The sequence below is a fragment of the Zonotrichia albicollis genome, chromosome 1 (genome assembly GCF_047830755.1).
Source record: "Zonotrichia albicollis isolate bZonAlb1 chromosome 1, bZonAlb1.hap1, whole genome shotgun sequence".
Taxonomy (NCBI): domain Eukaryota; kingdom Metazoa; phylum Chordata; class Aves; order Passeriformes; family Passerellidae; genus Zonotrichia; species Zonotrichia albicollis.
This window is the reverse complement of record NC_133819.1, coordinates 92,604,708-92,626,056: the sequence shown is the minus strand read 5'-3', so window position 1 is coordinate 92,626,056 and position 21,349 is coordinate 92,604,708. Positions and strand designations below refer to the sequence as shown.

Sequence of the window (21,349 nt, the reverse complement as noted above, 5' to 3'; positions counted from 1 at the left end):
GCACTCAGTATAAAATTAGTATCTCATCTCATCGGCAAAATCCGACAGATGAAGGGTATAGTAGAGCACACCTCTGCTACATGCAACCTCAGGAGGCAGAAGGATCACAGAAGGGAAATTTTCAAGCTGGAGACATGACAAGATTCAAAAGAGCTCAGCATAAAGCAAGGGAGGAAAGTGAGCCAAGTAAGGTCTATGAAAAACATTCCTGCTTCCTTCTTGGTGACTGCAAACAAGCACTTTTTTGTGTCCATGCTTGAAGGCAAGAGGAACTACGGGGGTGTATGGCTCTACATTGAATAGGAAGGACATTTGTTTAATGGATGGATTTCTGCTTCTGTAGGAAGCCATCATTTTAGCAATCGCCATGCTAAGCACCACTCTTGATAAATGCAAAGCCAGAGCCTCTTGTTGCCCACATGCACACTTTGATGCATTTTTCTAAATGCTACTGTTTATTTACTTATTAGGAAAAGTAACTGCACCCTGGGTATGCAATTGGGATGGCTTAACAGATTACCCCAGTCCTTCACACCTGTTTGTCCTGTCTGGAAAGCTGCACTTGACCACAGAGCAGTATTAAAGAGGCTTTGGTGTGCCTGTTAACACCTGCTAATGCCATATATTGTCTGTCATGGTGAAGTTTTCATTTCTCTTAGCAACCCCTATATAGACTGGGATGTAAAACATGTGAGAACAAATCTCCATTATGTCTCTGCATGGCAAACAAAGGCGCAGTAAAGGCACTCCTGCTCATGCTGCATTACTAACTCTGCATATCTGAGGAATGACTAGAACAGTCTCTGCAGAAGGAAGACCAACATCTGCTCATTTCTTATCATCCAAAGAGTGCCAGCTCAATGTCCATATACAGGCTGAACTTCAAAAGAAGTTTTGTAAGCGACACGTTCTGTACAACACTGTCTAATTCTGTTCTGTACTCCTCCTCCCTTCAGTAGATGTGTAATTTGCAGAATGAAGTACAGGAATTCACCACCCACCTTCCTCCCTCAGAGCAGTGCAGAGCAAACACAAGCATTTCTTGTTATGTATCTGTTTAAGAGTACCTGGACATATTCCTCATTTTCCACCTACACTCTATCCTTCTGGAATGGGTTATACTCCCATTTATTACAGTAGCAAAAGTACTTGGAGTTACTGCCAAAAAAGTTAGCAGATGTCTGCCACTCCGATGATTAGATCCCCATCCAGGCAGTGGGCTGATGTGAGTTTGAATTCATTTCAGAGGATTCAAAGAGAAGGGAACGGAAAAGAGAATTTCCACTTCCTTGGCATGTTCTTGAATGAGAAACTAAAGCAAAAATATCATCTGTAGAACTAGTTTTCTGAGAGAAAGCACTGACCTCCATTCAGCCTTTGAAGTACAGACAATAGCACTCTGGAGTCCAGAAATTTATCTGGGGATGCAAATTCTGCACGTGCGGAAGTTCATCCCTGTAGCCCCAGAGGAAGGCTTTAACTTCCTAGAAAAATGGCAGCATTTATAATACAGAGAAATCTCAGTGCTGACTCTTGGTTACCTTTGCTAGTTCATTGGTCTGTGTGCTGTCATCTCTGTCTCTGATTGTGGAAATGCACTCAAAAATTATTTATCCACTAGCCCATCAAATGTGTCAGGAGGAAGAACAACTAAACTCCACAGGTTTTGAAGCCTATGTACTTTTTACAGACCTAGGTTATGAACCTCTTGAAAGCTCCTTCACAGCAATTACAAAGAGCTCTGGAGAAGAAGCCAAGACAGCCACTGCAACAGTTTTAGTAACTATAACTCCTATTTAACATGTATGTCATTTAACTTTTGACATTTACAGAAAGGGTTGATCTCAAGTTTGTTCTGACAGTATTGATTGCAGTCAAAGTTTAGAAATCTGTGTGCTGGAAGTCCTCATGCATTCATTCAGCCAGATAATACTAATACAATGCACAAGTAGCTGTCTGAGCTAGACTAAAAAAAGAGGTATTTGGCAAAAATTAAAACACTTTCAAGTGTATCTTAAGTATCCTAACAGTACAATTATTAGAATAAAATTTTCAATAATCACAGTTTGATTAATTCTGTATTTTCTAACAATCAGAAAAAAAATCTATATTTCTTAAGTCAGTTCTCCATAAGGTGTTGTAACACTGATTAGGGAAATCAAAAATTTTCACTTGCAGAAGGAACTTACAGTTCTGATTGATTGGACCTAAGAAAGAACAAAGAAAGGAGGTTCTTGTTAAGAATGGGGTGTGTTCAAAATCCAAAAGAATTTATCACTGAAAGGGACCGCCTGGTACAACCACAGAGTTGATACATGGATTTAAAATATCCACACATGGGAAGTCTCTTCATATGCTGCAGGCTGTAAAACATTTTACAGAACTAAAATTTAAATCTGCAATAAAATATTTAAGGCTACAGCTATAATTATCCAAAGGAAGAGAGTTTAAAAGAGAGTATTTGAAACCATCCTCAATGTCTTACCTGCATCAGCTGGAATCTGTTTAATTAAAATCCAGTAGTATCTGAAAACGTTACCACATGTAAAGCCTACCACACTTCCTTTTTTGATTCCTTTTAACAAGATCATACAGAAAAACCCTGGGATGGTCTGTTTCTTTTTTGTAATGGGAATTTCTTTATTCCCTGTGTCATCTACAACTTTCACAAGTTTGTAAGTTGCTCTCCCTAAAGTAATGAATTAATACAATGGAAAAAATCCATCCCAGGGCTATTCCTTTAAAAAGAGAAAGTCACTATCAACTTCTTTATTCTAAAAGTACTGCTGTTTGCTGGAGCCTTCCCTGTGGCTGTGCTTCTGAACTGACTTAGAACTCCCTGCACTCATCCAATCTTCCCTGTTCTGCCCAGGTCCTGCAGGGCACTGTATCAACCAAAATAAAATTCAGCCAAGCATTAAAATCCACTCTAATAGTTCTAAGAAATCAATTAGCTTACTATCTCTGACATAAAATTCCTTCAATAAAACTATGTTGTGATTTATTTTTCCTGGCCTCTGCCTCCCTTTTTATTATCTACATGCAGACTTTGCTTTTTGTGTGTCCCAAACACACACAGCAGTCTGTGCAGCAGTCCATGGTCTTTGCCTTGTGAACCTCTGGGCACAAGGTCCAGGACAATGAGAAAACTCAGGAATCCTCTGAGAAACTTGAAGGTGCCTGCTACTGCCAGGCAAGGATGAGCTAAGGAGAGCCATGCCAGCATGGCCCCAAAATGCTCTAGCAAATTCTAATGAACATGCCCAGGTGCCCTTGACCCAAGGTGCTTAGAGCCCTCTTGCAGCCACCAATTACAGAGGGTCAAGAATCCTTCCAGCTGGTGCTCAGGAGAAGCCTCTTCAAGAGCCAAGCCTAGAATACAGCTCCTAGGGGTAGCCAAGCAGAGACTTGTGTAGAAGAGCACAAAAAGGAAGAACTTAGAGGTGGAAGAGAGAAAGAGGCAGATGACTGTGTTCAAATCAGCATAAACACAAATGTGGTATTGACACATAGGTTGCACAACAGCAGGAAAGATGAGAGACAGACAGACACACAGACTTCTCAGACAAATTACAGTTTCAGTATCTCTGGACCCCAAGATGCAGTAGAGATTCAGGCTGCCCATGCCAAGTCAGTGATTTGTAGTACCAAAAGAAAAACTCCTGACTCACATAAAGGTCTACAAAAGTGACAGATTCACTACCTCCCAGCAGTGTAGTGAATCCTGAAGATAACTGAAATGTGCTTTCAAGCAAAGTGTCTGGGTTCCCTAAACCTAACCTTAAATCATGCAAGACTACCAGGAAGAAGAAACAAGAAATAGTAATGGGTGGCTCCTTACTGTGGAGAGCAGGAGAACTTCTCTGAGGACCTGACATATGATCAGGGAGGTTTGCTGTTTTCTGGGTACCTGGATCCAGGATAATATTTAGAGAGTGCCAAAGTTTTTCTGACACTTACTATTACTCTCTGTTGCTCTTCCGTGTAGGCACCAATAATGCTGCCTGGAGAGTATCAAAAGTGACTTCAAGTTCTACAGGCAATGGCCAGGGGCATAAGGGCTCACATGGTGTTTTCCTTACTCCTGCTGGAGGGGAAAGGTTGTGGGGAGCAGGCAGCTGGCAATACATATCCACAACTAGTTGTGGAGCTAGTTGTGGTGAGAGGGTTTTGATTTCTACAGCTATAGAACCCTGTGTGTGGGTCAACATTTGCTTGGGAGAGACGGGATCACTGAGTGAGACAAAGTTATCTTTGCCAGTAGAACGGCTGACCTGTTAAAGAGGCATTTTAAACTAAGTATGACAGGGGAGAGAGTTATCAGAAGTGCTAAGAGACAGTGAAGGGCAGAGAGGGTTTATAAGTAAAGGGCCTGGAGTGACATGACCAAAAGGAATCCCAAAATCAACAAAACAAAGCTTAAGCAGCTTAAGCAGGGTCACCTCCAAAATGTAAGCAAGGATGTGCCTACAAGGCACTATTATGGAGAAATCTTCAATTGTTTTGGGAAATCAGCATGTGGGGTTGCCCTCTGCAGTGCCCATACACTAAATCACTCAGTTTGGAGAATAAACATGGTGACTTAGACATCACTGAGCTCCTGTGGGGCTAACATTTTACGGGGCTCACAGATAAGGTGGGATGGATCGTGTAACTTGACTGATGCAATGGGATACAGGCTCCTTTGGAAGAAGGGGAGGAAAATGAGGAGGTCGGGTTGCCCTTTATGAGGCAGAACAGCTGGAATATTTGGAGATTTTCCTAGGGATGGATAATGAGGCCAATGAGATCTTGTGGGCAAACAGTTACTGATCACACCAATGTAGGTGATAGTGTATTGTACCAATAATCAAACAATCATTGTGACTGAGGTGACTGGGAGAAGTGCCTGAAGACTGGAGGAAAGGAAATGTCAGGGAACCACAGGCCAGTCCACTCCACACCAGTCCTTGAGAAGGTGATATAGAATATTGTCTACCTAGACTTCAGCAAGACTTCTGACATTGTCCCGTAAGATTCTCATAGAGTTAACAGAGTATGAGCTGGACAAACGGACAGCGAGGTAAATTGAAAACTGACCCAAAAGGCTGCACCCCATGGCATGAGGTCAAGGCAGAGCCCAGAAGGTAACAGTGTAGCAGTGTATCTCAGGGGTCAGTACTAGCTCCAGTCCTGTTCAGCATCTTCATTAATGACTGGGACAATGGGGCAGAGGGTGCCCTCAGCAAGGTTGTCAGCTGATGACACAGAATTGGGATGAGTGACTGATACACAGTAGGATCACACTAGCATGGGCTGGCAGGAGCCTCATGTTCAACAAGGGGAAGTGCAAAGTCCAGGGCTGGGGAGGAACAACAGCCTGCAGCAATATATGCTGGATCTGCCCAATGGAAAGCTCCTGGTGGAGATGGTCCTAGTAGACCCCAGGTTGAAGATGAGCCAGCAGATAGGCCCTTGTGGCAAATAAAGCTAATAATATTCTGGGCTGCATGAAGGAGTGTTGTCACAGTGTGTCAGAAGAAGTAATCCTTCTCCTCTGCTTAGCACTGCCGAACTCATGCATGGAGTGGCAGGTTCAGTTCTTGGCTTCTCAATACAAGACACATGGACACATTACAGGGAGACCACAGAAGGACCGCGAAGGTGAAGAGGATGAAGAAAGGCTTCTTTCAGTGATGCCCAGTGACAAGATCAAAGGGCATAAATTGAAACCTAGGAAGTACCGTCTGGACATCAGGAAATGCTTTGCAACAGAGAGGATCACCAACCACTCACACAAGTTCCCCAGGGAGGCTGTGTAGTCTTCATCTGCAAAGGTACTAAAAGGCTGCCTGTATATAGTCACTTCTATCTACTATTTACAATTCTCACCTAAAATGACCCCCTATTTTGCAGCTGACTGTACCCGGACGATTTCCTATGAAGAGGGACAAACCTGGGCTAAGCTTCTACCTTTCTGATTTATCCCCATTTCCCATATCATAGTCTTACGACCTTGCCATAATCTCACATCTTCTAAATATTTACCAGGACCTAGAAGAATCATACTAGATCTAGTACTTCAGTTTTCCTATAATTAGTAAAATTTCAGAGACTGCCTTTCTGTGAAGATCTTAATGTATCAACTCGAATTATCAGAAAGCATAGTTACAAGAGAGAAATTCATTCTTCTTTGCAAGGTCAAGAAAACTTGAGAGAAATTGTTCCTCAGATTTTGCTACAGAAATCTGCCAGGAATTTGGAATGAGGTAATATGAAAGAAGATCTCAGGTACATGACACTTCGAAAAAAAAGCAAGCATTAAGAAGGGACATTTTTAAGAGTTTTATAGTTAAAGAATTACATTTATAATGTCCCAGTTTTCCTGCTTTCACTATCTTCTCTTCATGTTTTTTCACATACTTTCTTTTTACTGCCTTGTGTGTCTATCTGATCTTCTGCCTTTCCTTTTTCCTGATCAAATTTGAAGGCAGAACACTCCCTCTAGGATGAAATTGCTGTGTACTATTCAGAGCTCACAGATTAAACGTTTATGTTTTTTGGTATATTTGAGGCTTCCAAGGTCATTCATGGAAAAAAGCCCTAAAACCTCTTGGCAATTGTGATGGACAGTAGAAAGCTCTGCTCCTGTTTTTGATCCTCAGAAGCCAAACCTAAGTCAAAAAGCATAATCACATCTTGAGAGCTACATGATGTATACATACGGTCATGCAAAACTGGTGTCTCAAGCTTGTTTTCTTAGTGAAATTTGAAAGGTCAAAGGTCAGCTAGCTCATTTATTTTCCCCAAGTCCTTTTAGAACACAAAAACTTTCTCATAGCCTCTGCTTATCAATGAATTCTTATCAGAACTGATCACTAACTCAGATGCAAGTCTGCTGACTGAACAGTGACAAACAAGGCTGCAATAAATAAAACTCTAGATTAATAATACTTCTACACTGGTTTCTCCACAGCAACAGACATATACTATGTTGAGAAGACTTTTTGTTAGCTGCTTTTCTTGGGAACAATTTTATTTTTTCCAGTATTTTCTGGGATGAGATTTGGAATTTAGAGTTCCTAAATTCTTTAAATTTAGGTAAGATGGACCCTGATGGCCTGCTGATTTTCACAGAAGTTGAATTGTCAGTGTACAAAATGCAACATAATCTGAAGAAATCCTTAGTGTTCATCATGTCCCCCAGAAAAAAATGCCTTTTTGTCCACTTACAAGGTTTGTTTTTCTTAAGTTTTTGTCACTGACATATTTTGAAGTTATTGAACTCAATGAAGACTGTGACAAAGTCACAGGAGAGAATACTTTATCTTGATATCGTTAATTGATATCATTATCATACTCCACACTTCTCATTTCTTCTGCCTTTTTGAAATGCCACCTACATTTATAAAATTACATTACAAGTTCTCAATATTTCCATGAAGAAGCAGAGAAATCACATAAAGAGATGTCTATTAAGAAGTAAGGAAAAACAAAGATTCACTTGAGATGAACAGAATTTAACTTATTTTAAAAAGAATCCCAGACAAGGCATTAAGTGGGAGGAAAATGTATATATATTTTTTTAAATCTAGAAATATCATGAATATTCTATCAAATGCTAAGTTAATATGCAGTTTCAATGAATTTCAACATGAGATGATTGCAAAAAGAAGTAATTTAAGTCAGTCAATATCACAAAATAAGAAAGCCGTCTTAGTGTACTATTGCAATCAAGTGCCAGCTTCCAGTTTGAAACACACTATAAATAAAAAGGTGCACAGATAAAATGAAAAATATCCAGGAAATAACAGAAAAATACTGAAGCAAGGTATTACTAGAATTACTAATAAGCAAATAAAGCATTATCTGAAAACCAGTACGTGAGTATACATTTTTCTGTTTCCCAGTCATATTCTGTAACCTTTACATCTTCTTCAGTCCTGCTGACATCCAAAACTTTTGACTTAGTGATAGTTAAGTATGGCTTTATTTCCATGACTCTTCCCACTGAAGCATGAAAGACAACAAATCACAGGAATATTGCTTGGTTTGCCTAATTCAAAATACAATCCCAAGCAGGCAGCCATAAAATTTGAGGCACCAACCACTGCATAAGTTTCGATCAGCTGAAACCTCATCCGTGAATCAGAAACAGGACATAGTCAGGCCTTTTCCAAAAACTGTGTGTGTGCAACAGTCTTGTGGTTCAGGAATGTCATTCTCCAATTTAGTGCTCCCAGTGAAACCAGGAGCCTCTTGCTCACACCCTCTTCCCCCTCCCCTGTGGTGGGATGGAGAGTAAGATGCACAAAAGGTGAAGATCATGGGATGAGATAAGAACGATTTACTGGAAATAGCAATGAGATAAGAGAAGGAAAAGTAACAGCAGCAATACTAATGGCAGAGGGCACAAGAAAGACGTGAACAATTCATATGGAAACAAAAATTCCTGATTGCTCTCTCCACCACACTATGCAGAGCTGGAAGGGACCCCTTCTCCCTGGAAGAGACTCCCTTCCCCCAAATCCCAGCAATGAGGCAAGGTGGTAGAGAATAACTTCTGGGTCCTGGAGATGTCCCCTCCTGGACACTGCAAAAACTAACCCTTCCTGCCCAGAACCAGGACAAACAGCTATAACTCTTCAGGGTTATGAAACACTAAAGCTGGACTAGCTTTGAGCAGCAGGTTGGACAAGAGACCTCCCAAGATCTCTTCCAACCTAAATTACCCTACGGTTATATACCACAGCACACACTTTGAGCTGAAAATCCTGAAATAATTTGTAACCTCATTTATAAATCTTTGCCCCAGAATTAACTTTTGAAACAGTCTTCTCCCCGAGGATGAAAACAGGGCAGCAATCCATAAAATCTAGGACACAGAAGCACAGTAGTTATGAATTTGTCCTAGTTAAGTAACAGAACTGATGAAGTGTGTACATTATTCTTATACCAAGTCAACTTACACAACTGAAATATTAACCCAATGGAAAGGATATTTATGGAGACCTGAAGAACTCACAAAGGATGCTAACAGTGAGCTTGCCTATTGGCAGCCATAAAATACAGGTCACTTGAAAAGCCATAATCCTTGAATCCAAATAATGCCAAGAAAGGCAGTCTCAAGCTGCAAGAGCAGTATAAGATGTATAGGTATTACCCGTGTGTTCCAAGAACTGAAAGCAAAGCGGCATAAAGTTCTCCACTGTCTCTACCTACCCTTAATCTCTCTTTGTGACCTGGAGAACAAGGAAGATATAACATTTTTTAATAAGGAAGAGAAGTTTTTTCACCAAGTAATAGGAAATGGGTGATAACCCAAAGCCCTGATGGAAAGGATTCCCAAAGGAAACAACTGAAATAGAAGCAAGAGATCCTCTGTGATCTTGGCCTCCAGAGATATACTGGAGTGAGACAGATAAACTGAGTAATTTGGACAACTGCCTCATTATTACAAGGCGAAGTAAACCAAAAAGACAGCTTGGTGACGTTAAGGGGCAGCTATTCTGCAGACAAGTTAGGTGAGCTTTAATTATTCAGGTGATAAGATCAAAGTATAAATTGCAGAGGGACAAGAGACAGTGATCTAGCTAAGGAAAGAAAGTCATCAGCCCAAAAATCCCTAAACTTAGATGGCAGGTAAAGATTTGCAGTCAGGATTCCTGTTGACTAAACTACATGGGTATGAAGTCCCTATGCAAGAACAAGCATCTAATTCCCCATGTGTTTAGGTGGAAGGACCACTGGAGAAAATTTAGATAGATATCCAAACTGCTGTAGATTAAAAAAGGAGAGAGATCTGTCAAACTAGTGCAGTTTGGGAGATGGGATATGGAAAAATGTGAGAACTGCTCTGTCTCACTGTAAAGAGTTACTTTACACAGGCTGAGTTACTACACAGGCTTCTTCAAGGATTCCATAAATTAGTTTCGGCTTACTTTATTTTGTATAAGAGTAAGATTCAGTTACTTCTGATCGAATGGCATGTAAAGCATTTTCTTTATAGATAAGACCATTCACATTCCAAGCTGATTGGAGTTTTACAACAGAGACAGTTTAGATCCTATTTGACTATTTTGTCACTTTTCAATCCCTGGCTCTGCACTCCTGTCTTGCAGCAGGACTGGGCTCTGCCCAGCCATCGCATGCTCTTCTGCTCTACTGCTCATGACTCCCATTCCTCACTGCTTCCAGACAGCAATTTAATTAGTTCCTGCAGTTTTTCCTGTGCTTTCACTGTCTGTATGGGGAAGGGAAAAACTCTACATGGAGCTGAAAAAGGAAGAATAGAGCTCTAATCATGTCCAGAAGACATGCTGTATAAAAATCACTGCAATTCAAGGAAGCTTTAACTGAATCTTGCACTACTTGAAAGCTGTAATGAATCACAGAAAATTGGGTTTGCAGACACAGAAAGTTGTTGCTTACCTTTCAAGAGAAATGGAGAGACTTTGAACTCAAGTGCAGCACTCTTGCAAACCCTTGAAAGATGCAGTTTTAGAACTTCTTAAGTGACCCTGACAGACACAAAGTCCCTCTGGCTGTCCCAGAGGAACACCAAGAATCCCTGTGTTGTGTTTGTTTCGTTTTATCCTAAAAACCCCTATACAACAGAAGTTCAACAATCTACCCTTTCTATTTGACTTTTTTTCACTTCTAATCTTTATCATTAAATGTTTCCAAGTGACTCAATGTTTTTTACAGATTTCTCTGATCTACTTCCCTCTTGAAACTGATTTTAGACCTGATGTACCAACTTCTACCCAATGATCACTAAGTAGAGTTATAATTTACTTTGTGTGTCTTAAGTGTTAATATTGCATTACATTGGGATGGTGCAACAAGAGCTCTTTGCTTCCTTTCTACTTTTTACAGTAAATCAAGGAATCTAAACGTCCTGCCTGTTATTCAATTTGCGGTTTGTTGTAGTGCTTGACATGTCTTTCTCTGGAGATCTGCAGCCTACATAGCCATTTTGCACTTTTTCACTTAATTTTTTTTTTATTAAAACCTGTATCAATTTGCTAGTTTTGGCTGGGTTAGAGTTAGTTTTCTTCACAGTGTCCAGTATGGGTCTGTGTTGTGGTGTCGGAACCCAGGAAATTCATCTGGCTGCCCTGGAGGACTCCAGACCCCGCCCAGGGGTTCAGAGACCTTGGCACAGAGCCCAAGACCCCTGTGCCTTTGACCTTGACCCATGGAAACAATTGCAAACCTTTATATGAAGAATTACAAGTCAAGAAAGTTTAAGTAGAATGACAGTGAATTTATCACAGGGTGAAAAACAGATTTTTGAGGTATTTAGAATGGGGGCTCAGGGTCCTAAGATGGAGAAATTTGGGCACGCCTTGTCGTTTTTCCTTCTTCTTCCTAGCCTCCATCTTCTGGGTGATGTTGGCACTTTTAGAATGGTTTAGAGTAGAAACTCACTGTCTAACATAGGTGATAGGTATTGGGTAGTTATGGTAAATGTACACATAGTTTTTAGTATAAAAAAATAACACTGCCCCAAGAACAGGCAGTGTGCCTCAACCTGACCTGCCAGACAGACCTGTGGTGGGTCAGAAAAAGAATGTTATAAATAAGAAATAATAAAAAACCTTGAGAATGAGAAAAAAGAATCCTGACTCCTCCTTCGGCTGCCCAGCTGGGAAAAAGAAGCTTGTACGTATCTCAGAGTCACTCTGACCAGCAGAGATTCTGAGAATTTGGATTTGTGCTGAGCACAGGGTTGATAATATAGAGATGGTTTTGTCATTCCTGAGCAGGGCTTGCACAGAGTGAAGGCCTTTCTGCTTTCCTTACTGCATCACTGGCAAGGGACTGGGGTTGTGTGGTGGGCTGGGAGGAGACACAGGTAGGACAGGTGATCCAAACTGACAGGAGGGATATTCCAGACCATATGATGTCATACTCAATATATTAAGTGGGGGAAGAAGGAGGAAGGGGAGGACATTTGGAGTGATGTGTTTATCTTCCTCAGCAACTGTTACATGTGATGGAGCCCTGCTCTCCTGGATATGGCTGAACATTGTTCAAAACAATGAACTAATTCCTTGTTTGGCTTTGCTTGTGCACGTGGCTTTTGCTTTCCCTACGAGTCTGTCTTTATCTCAGCCCCTGAGTTTTCTGGCTTTTGCCCTTCAGAGTCTGTCCCCAAACCTGCTCACAGGGGAATGACCAAGCTGCTGTGTGGTGCTTGACTGCTGTCTGGAATTAAGCCAGTATCAATATCATTCTGCAACTCAATCCTGTCCTCAACAAAGTACTTGCAGCTTTTCCCAAATAGGTATCAAATGCAATTTAATAAACATTTTCTCTATCATACTATCTGGAGAAAACCTTATCTCTTTCTAGAGAATACCATTTGAAAGAATCTCATCCTTCTTGTTTGACAGTATACCACTGATAACTACTCTCTGAAATTATTTCTAAGACAGTGAAGGGTAAAGCATACCATACTTTTTGGTGACTTTTTGCTTCAGCATTTGTTTTGAAAACAAATATTCTACTGACCTGACGTCAATTAACATCTGCTGCAGAAATATTGGTTAGAGACAGGACTGCTCTTACAGTATCTTCACCAAAATTAAGTTTCCCCTACTTTTCTTTAGGAGCATTTTTAACATTTTATAAGTCATGAAATATTGCACATCACCTATCACACCTCCTTGAGACTTGTTACCTTGTAGCAGAGGGAAATCAGATTGCTTTACATGACTTGTTCTTGACAAATCCATTTTCACCATTGTTTAGCATCTTTTTATTTCCTGCGTGATTCCAAACAGATTATTTGCTCAAGTGTCTTTCTAGGAATCAAATTTAACCTGACTGGCCTACAATTCCCAGGGCCTTTGTGTGTTTTCTGGAAAGACAGACACAAATGTTTCTTCCCTCCCCCTATAATTCATTTCCTTTTTATCCTTTAATTCTCAAAGCTCATAAGGGAAGAGTCCAAGATTTCTTAAGTATTCCATAGTGAATTAATTGTGCCAGACAATTTGAAAATATCTGACTCATCCAAGATGACTCTAACCTGTTTTTATCCCTCTTCCCCAGTTTTAATTACGCTAGTCTTCAGAGCACAGTCAGCCTTTTATAAAATCAATGCTGAGGAAGAAAAAACTTCCAACAACCAATCAGTCATGTCTCTGTTAGTTTTACCTCTCTATTAATTAATGGGGCAAATTTTTTTCCTTGTCTTGCTCTGATTCATTACATATATGTTCTTTCATTCAGTTGTTGAAACCTTGATTAATGGCATTTAGGCCATACTTTATTGCAATTTCTATGACCAAACTGTTGCTCAGGGTGAAACTTGAAAAATCTGTGGGGTGCATGGTATGTGATCTTATTAGTTCTGGGGGCTTCAGACATTTTTGTCTCAGTAATCTCCTCCAATATTTTCAGCCACAAACTTACCAGATTTTGCTCCTCAGTGCTCAGATTGATGCTTGTAATAAATCAGAGCACAAAAGGAACATGGTGAAATTTGATTTATTTTCCTTTTTAAGGGAACCAGAGTCAGAATACAAGCCTCCCTCAAAAGCATATGTTTTTGCAAAACAAAGAGTATAAAGGAACCTTTGCACAGGGGTGCAATGATCTTGTGTGTGAAAAACAGACAAACATGCAAAAGAATGGGTAGCTTTCATTACAGACACTCAAATAAACCCCAGAAGGGAATTAAGCTTATTCCGTACAGCAAATGTGACCTACTAAGAGAAATCCAAACAGGACTGAAACAGTGGGACTTTTTTCTTTTTCCTGAATTGCTATTAATAAAGGAACTAACACCTTAGAAATCTGATATTAGAATCTCTCTGTGTGTTCTATAAATTATCCAAATCTTACCTCAGAGAACCTTTGTACATCCTGGGTTAAAGTTCCTACTCTTTTCCAGTGATAATGTTTGAGTAACTTCAAAATTGCTGGATTCACTGCATTATCAGATGGCACTGTCCGGAAGAAATAAGGATATTTTTTCTTATCAGCCAACTCTGGAGTTGTTGCTGCAAATGAAAGCTGGAAAAGAATCAAAGAACAAAAAAATGAAAGTCACCATAAGTCATCTAGCAGTCAGTAAAAAATCTTTGCTTTTCTCAGTGCAACAAGACACAGTCTGTGCATTGCTGTCATGTGGAGAAATTTCATCTTCAAAGATCTTGAATGTCCTACAACTACCATTTACTTCTAAAGAGATTTTTGAAATATTTTAGCTCTATAAACCACCTGCTGAAAAATTAAACTAGGAAATCTTAAAAGTCAGTGATGTAAAATCCTCTGTTTACAATAATGCATCTTGTATATTACACAGAGCAATAAGGCCTAAGGGAATAAATCTTTGTGATGAATTCCCCATCAATTTCTCTTCATAAAAGTTGAGAATATCTCCAAGAGAATATTATTTTCTCAAATTCTTATATATCTTTAATTACTGGATAAATCTCCAGTAGTACTTCCTGTCTTCATGTACCAAAACAGCTCGAGGTAACAGAAAAACAGAAAATCATTATGTTAGCCAAGGCTGGAACTCAGAAGTTTACTCGGGTCTCAGCTTCCTTCACTGAAGCAGGCCCCCTGTGGTTTGTGCTATGAAAGGGGATTCAACAGCTAAAACACTGAAATTTGTTCATAGTGAGAGAATGCTTATTACAAAAGAAAAGAGGAAACCTTTTAAAACATACAAAACCAAACAGAAAACTTCATTGAATTCTTCTGCCCAAGTTAAAGGCAGTGTGTTTTTGTGAATGTTTTTCAGACCGCATTTTGAAGAGAATGCCCGCACATTCACTTTTTGAAAACTGTCCTATTCCAAAGATACTTCTGGTCATTCCCTCCGGTTCTTTTTAGGCTTCTAGGAATGTACTTCTCAAGCATTTTTTCAGCCAGGATTTTTGGTTGAGGTTTCTTAAAGTACTGTTTAAATTGGTTTGACTGACACAAAATAAGCTTCCTGATACAATTATTTAAAGACTTTCAAAATCAATAGATAGTCAGAAAATGTAGGTGAATTCAAGACTATATATCAACCATAGCTTTAAGTTTACACTTTCTAAATCAAGCATTCAATATATTTCAGTTAGACAACCTTTTCTGAAATTCAGAGTAGACAAGTTTAATCCAAAAAACCAGTTCAAGTCTTTTCTTCAAAAAGAAGAAAAAAATTTTCTTTCTCATATTCTTATATTCACTATTTCTTTCTTATAAAAATCTAGATTTAGACTATCAGAAACAGGACATTCTCTGTTTGATCTTAGAGTCACAAAGAATATATTGCATGGTTATAATGGCCTGAATGTAGTTTGTTTTCCAAATTGAAAGAAATCAAAACAATTTAAAGTGTGCATAATCTGGACAGTTTACAGTATACCATTCAAAACAGAAGATCCTTTCTCTTCACTGGTCAGGAGATAATGAATAATGTAATTGCCACATAATTCTGAGGTAAAATATTTGTAATGTAGGAACTGGACTTTCGCTAGATTTCATGAAAAAAGTGCAATATGAGGTGCTATGATATATTGTCATCTTGATTTTCCAAACCCATTCCCATAAGGAAAGAAGAATGAATATCTGCCAGGTAGACCTAGTCAGCTTTTCTATTTAGCCTGGTAGGGCTGAACATCATGCACTCACTGCTCAATGAAGGTGGAAATAAGGACCAGTATTGATGACTGAAAAAGAGAGAAAATTTGACATTAGAAATCCAACATGAAAAGGAATACCTCTCAGCAGCCCAGCAGCCTGCTCTTCAAGTTATTATGGGTTTGGATCAAATATAATTGGATTGATCTTAAGAAAAAGAAGTGAAGAGCAACACTGAAGGAACAGTAGTGGCAAGAAACATCAGCAAGGTTCACCTAGCTCAGATTATTAAATTGAATGGACTTTTTTTTTTCTGATCAGTAGTACAAAGATCCACAGTAATGAGAAGCATCTCTATATGTATGAGCTTGCTTTAGGGTGAAGATCCACGATATAAGCAAGACTATTCAAAACCATCCTTTGTGATTTTTTAGTGACTTAAAGGGCCTAAACTAGTATCCGAATTGCTCAAATTTCCTTGGAAGCAAAGAAGCAAAACATTACCTCTCTTCATTGCTTACAGAAAGATGAAGTCTCATAAGAGATTTCTCAGCCATGTGAAGTGAGATGAGACAAATCCAGATTTAAGTGCAAAACTAATGACATCCAAATTACAAGAAAAAAAATATTCCTCTTCATTTTCTTTTTAAATAAAGGTTTCATTAAAATAAAAAAGGGAAAATTTAATGTTCAAACAATTCTTATATTGTAGGATGTATTCAAAGTTCTTTCAAACATCACATATATCATTCAGCATCACTTTGACAATTAATAAGACCCTTGTAAGAGATGGAGAAATAGCCTGAAAAAGTTAAGTCATTAAAAATATTTAACTTTTCCTAAAATGATCTCTGTAAGAGTTTGGGACATGTAATGAACTTAAACCCCAAAATCACCAGCACTCAATATTCTGGTTTGAGAGGGTCTAGGATGAAAAATGGAATAAAACCTCGTTATGTTCTAAGAAGTGATTATAAAAGATAATGTTAAGAAATGAACTGATATTTTCGAAAAAGTATGCAAGACAGCACAGCTATATGGAAATATAAAGAAAAGACTCATAAAACCCCCTTTATTTTATGTGAGAAAGCAAGTAAGATCACAACACACTTCACCCACATAATGCATTAAGATTGTACACTCCTTTTTAACTGAGCATTTTTCCTCCGTATTTTAGGGCCAAAGTTGTTTATTCACAGCTGATTTGAAACTTGCATATTGAAAGACTTTAAATAGTTTCTTAACTTCATTCTACAGGACTGAAAGCCACCCTGCTTTTTGTTACAAGAATTTATTTTGATATCTTAGTTAGTTAGCAAAGGCAATCATATTGTTCGTACAATTCCTTGCAAACTACAAAAGTTCTATTTTTCACATTATTGCATTTTCAAAGCATACATATTCATACACTGCTCTATAATTTTTTTACAGGTGTTTATATTTGCCTCTCCATGTTCAGGAGGAGTGAGAGATAAACATTTATATGCAGGATTATAACTCAGCAATAAATACCAGTGGAATGTATGATGTCATTCATTCACAGAAAATTACTTTACAGAACTGCTAAAAGGTGATGGCCAAAAGTCAAACTTCAAGAAAGGATGAATGAAAAGAAAAAAAAGTTTTTAAAGATGTTATAAAGCAGAAAACAGTGGACAGCTACTGGGTGATACATCATAACTCTGTGTGTGGTGTTTGTGTGTGTGCATATATAAACAGGTTCTGTGCATTTATGTATGTAGACCTAGATTTTAAGAAAGCTTATATATATTATATAACTATCTATCTGTTTGAATGCTGTCAGAAAACCCTACATTTACTTCCTAGATATCTCTGAGAAATCTTTCTTTAGAATATATTTAGAATATCTGCTTCCAATTTGTGAGCAACTGGATCTGAACTTAAAGTGAGAGTATGTAGGGAAACATAAGGCATGACTCAGATAGGAATTTCTGAAATGAAGTAGTATAAAACTTTGAAATAGAAAATAAGATAATATTTACCATTCAAGTAAGAGCTATAAAATATTAACTATAGTATAACATGAGAACTAGATAGACTAGGGTATTGGATAGACTTTGGTGGATTGCTGAAAAACTGAAAAATATACAGAAAGATTTTATTATGGAAGTTTTTGGGGTCAGGCATATGTGTTGATGAATTACATTTTCCCAAGAAAGATAATATTTTTTGAAAATGTCAATATAGTTGAAAATCCACACATTTTCATAGAAACTTTGTTATTAATACTGGATAGTGATGTGAAAGAAAAAGGATGCTAAAACAAAATGTTGAAAGGAACAGTTCTGCAGAAGGGGAGCAAAAGGTAGCTTCAAACCCCTATATTAAGTTTAGAGAGGGTATGGTAGATTACATGAGAAACATCAGTCTGAAGTGCTGTCAAATGCTTCTGTGTAAGGAAGGAATGATGCATTCAACGCAAAGTCAGTACAGAAGCAGGTATGATAAGATGATAAGCTCTTCTGTTCATTTAAAAAAATGGGATGCAGCACTAATGAAATCAATGGGGAAGACTAAGAATTATGTAAAAAAGGATGAATACTATTAGAAAGCTAAAATGAAATTAGAAAAGGAAACAACACTATATATCCCATGTATCCCATATATGAGTCAAAAAGCTGGAAGGCTGAATGAAGTCACGCTGCTGTTTCATGTACTGCAGAGAGAAAGGAAGGCACCAGAAATGGCAAGTAATCTTCTTCTGTTCAGTTGTTTTACTATCTCTAGGAAGTATTTGTTTAATTTTTGTCACTGCAGTATGGTACAGAAGTCTAGGAAAAATAAAAGAGCAGAATTATCGCTGGGTAAACAGTTCCCCTCATGTAAGGCAGCAGGTCTATTAATGAGTCATATATAAATGGACTGTATCAGCTAAAGTAATCCAGTAACAGTAATCCTTTGCAAAATTATTGTAGACCCAAATGTGTAGATCTCAGCTGAGTCTGACTCAAGGTGAAAGGAGCCAAGAGGGCCTGGACAGAGCAGTCAAAGGCAGCAACACCAGTGCCAGCCGTAGCTGTGCGGAATCGAGCCCAGCCTCCAAAGTGGTAGTGTGGCTCAATGTGTACAATCTTGCTTTTGGGGGTTGTCCATTGTTTTCCCGTTCCCAGCCAGGGACAAGGAGAGTGCTGGGGGGAGCACCTGCCACCCTGTCTTTGTCTGGGGAAACCATGTGGTGCTGTGTGTGGAAGCAGCCACCATCTTGTCTCTGTCCCAGCAGCCACGCAGAACTATGTCAAGGTGGTGAACACCTTTTTGTGTATAAAGCACCTCCTTCTTTTGTATACTTTTGTTATTAATATTGTTGCTGTTACTGGGCATTTCTCAGTCCATTGCTGTTTGCTTTCAGTAAATTGTTATCTCAACCCATGGTCTCTGCCTTTGTGACTCTCCAGCAGGAGAAGAGAAAGGAAGTGGCTATTTGGAGTTTAATTTCTACACCCTGTGTTCATGGAATATTATATAATGGGTGGAAAAAGAAAAGGAAATTAAAGTGCTTTCAGGTAACAGGGTAACTTCCCTTGAATAAAATGTCATCTGCTAAGAGAACTGATTCATGCTTGCAAATGGGGAAATCAGCTTACTGAGCACCAGAGATTAGCTTAGTTTTCCTAGGTTTTTGCACTAAGCGTCTAAAAGTACTTTACTAATGATTGATAGAAATTTTTATGTGCCCCGTTGTTGCAAAATCAGTCCTAATGGAGCGGGTTTCATGGCAGATATCACCTTTATTTCTTGCTCATTTTCTAGAAAGTTAAATTATGCTGATTAATCAGCATTGCTAAACAGGATATAAACTGCTGATTCAACTGACTGGTGCTAACATTTATCATCATAACTAGAGATTGCATGTCATGTATGCTTAGATAGAAAGCAGTATTTTCTGCAAAAAAGAGGAAAATGCAAATAATTCTTTCCACGAAAAGGGCAGAACATCAGAAAGCTCCACAGAAAATACTCTTACAATGGTACAGGATTGCACACACAGAACCTTGTAGTACAAAAATAACAAGAACAAAACTCAGGAAGATGATGATTTGCAGCAATGTGTACTTGTGACACCACACACCACTCCTTTGTGTGCCTTGCCAGCTCTAATGCTTTGACAAGCCTGTGCCAACAATAATGATATTCAAGTTCAAGCATGTGATGACTGTGATGACTTGATGGTCCCAGGAGCTAGAAGAACCAGAACGGAAACTAATGAATAATGAAGAGTTAAAAGATTTGCCTGCTGCCACTCTTGAGCATTAGATGATGTCACATAACAAATGAAACAATACACTCTTAACCCAGAGACAGAGAACAGACTGAAGCATAACAAACTGCATTTTTAACAGAATGGTAATTATAAAATATAAGTATTTAGGTTAAATGCTAATTCATGGTAACCTTACTATACAAGCCAACTTATCCAGATATGCAGTCTAACTGCCACTGAACTTGATCTTGTCTCTAACGAAGTTATGAATAAATTTTAATCCCATAACAGTACTTGAAATAAGAACAAAAAAAATTATTCTAGAAGAATATTAAAGTGAACCTTAAATACTCGATAGTCTGTATAATAAGAAAAGGGATAGATTAGAATGCCTTTTCCCACCTCAATGCACAAAATGTAACGCCTAATCAGCTTTGATGGATGACTTAGAGGAAAAACATGTGGAAGTAACATTGCAAAACTGGTTACAAGCACCTATATATTTGGGAAATATGTCAATAGAAGAAGGTAAGTGCAGTAATTTCATTGACAGTTGCCTGCATAGATATTCAAAGCAGGGAAAAGCAAAACACACTAATAAAGTTCAAAAAACAAAGATACTGTTTCTTGACTATTCTGACCAGTACAGCTGCTGGTGATGAGTGTCTAGATACAGACAGCAAGGAAGTAGGTTCTGAGCTGGATGTAGAAACCATAGTGGCAATCTCCCCCCCAGCTATGCCCTAATCCTCATCCCCAAACAGCACAAGTGATAAGTTGACATAAAGAAGGCATAAGTTGAACTAAAGAATAAAATATTAAAAATAAATTATGCTTTTTCAGCAGTGGTAGATAGTTACATTTTTACCTGTCATATAATACTCTTAAATAATTACTTGAATGAAAGCTCTGGAGATTCCATCATTCAGAAGATTTTATGGGACTGGACAACGTTCATTGTTACAACAAATAGAACTCAAAATTAAAAAATGAGTAAGGCCTTTCTTTATGACAGCTGCAAGAGCACAACAAAAGTCTGGGAGAATATCTGTGATGTCTCACTAGGTGGTACATGGACAGGATGCCTCATCCAGATGGGAATATGAAGATACACATTGTACTAAACTCATTGGACAAGAATCGATCTCATGGATGAGCATCCCTTTCATAATCCATAACATATTACCCATGTGATTAAAGATACTGTTCCTTTTGAAATCAGATCTTTTGTCAAACACTGCTACCCAATATCATCAGCTGTTACCTCCATTAATTCTGTGCCTGAAATTGCTTTCGCTGACTGCCTGTTGGCACCTGGGAGTTTACAGAAAAAGCACTTCCAGCTGGTCTCAAGCTTGGAAGGCACCTGTCTCAATGCTGATGGCATTCCAGTGAATTAATCTAATCACAATAAGACTGATATTCAGCTACATTTTGCTCTGGAGACATTTTAGGAAGCAGTCCTGGCTATTGAACTAATCAATATTTTTAAGGACTGAAAATTATTTCAATAAAATCCATATGAGAAGCACTTCAGCTGGAAGATGTGTGTCTACA

General features: G+C 38.5%; 1 protein-coding gene across 2 annotated transcripts in view; it reads right to left on the bottom strand.

Annotated features, from left to right (window-relative positions):
• GABBR2 (gamma-aminobutyric acid type B receptor subunit 2) overlaps window positions 1-21,349 on the bottom strand; it is a 456,372-nt gene that overhangs the window by 261,113 nt on the left and 173,910 nt on the right. For both annotated transcript variants that reach the window (XM_074546963.1, XM_074546956.1), the window contains exon 3: window positions 13,837-14,007. In XM_074546963.1, coding sequence (XP_074403064.1) covers window positions 13,837-14,007 — 171 coding nt within the window. The remainder of the gene's footprint in view (window positions 1-13,836; window positions 14,008-21,349) is intronic.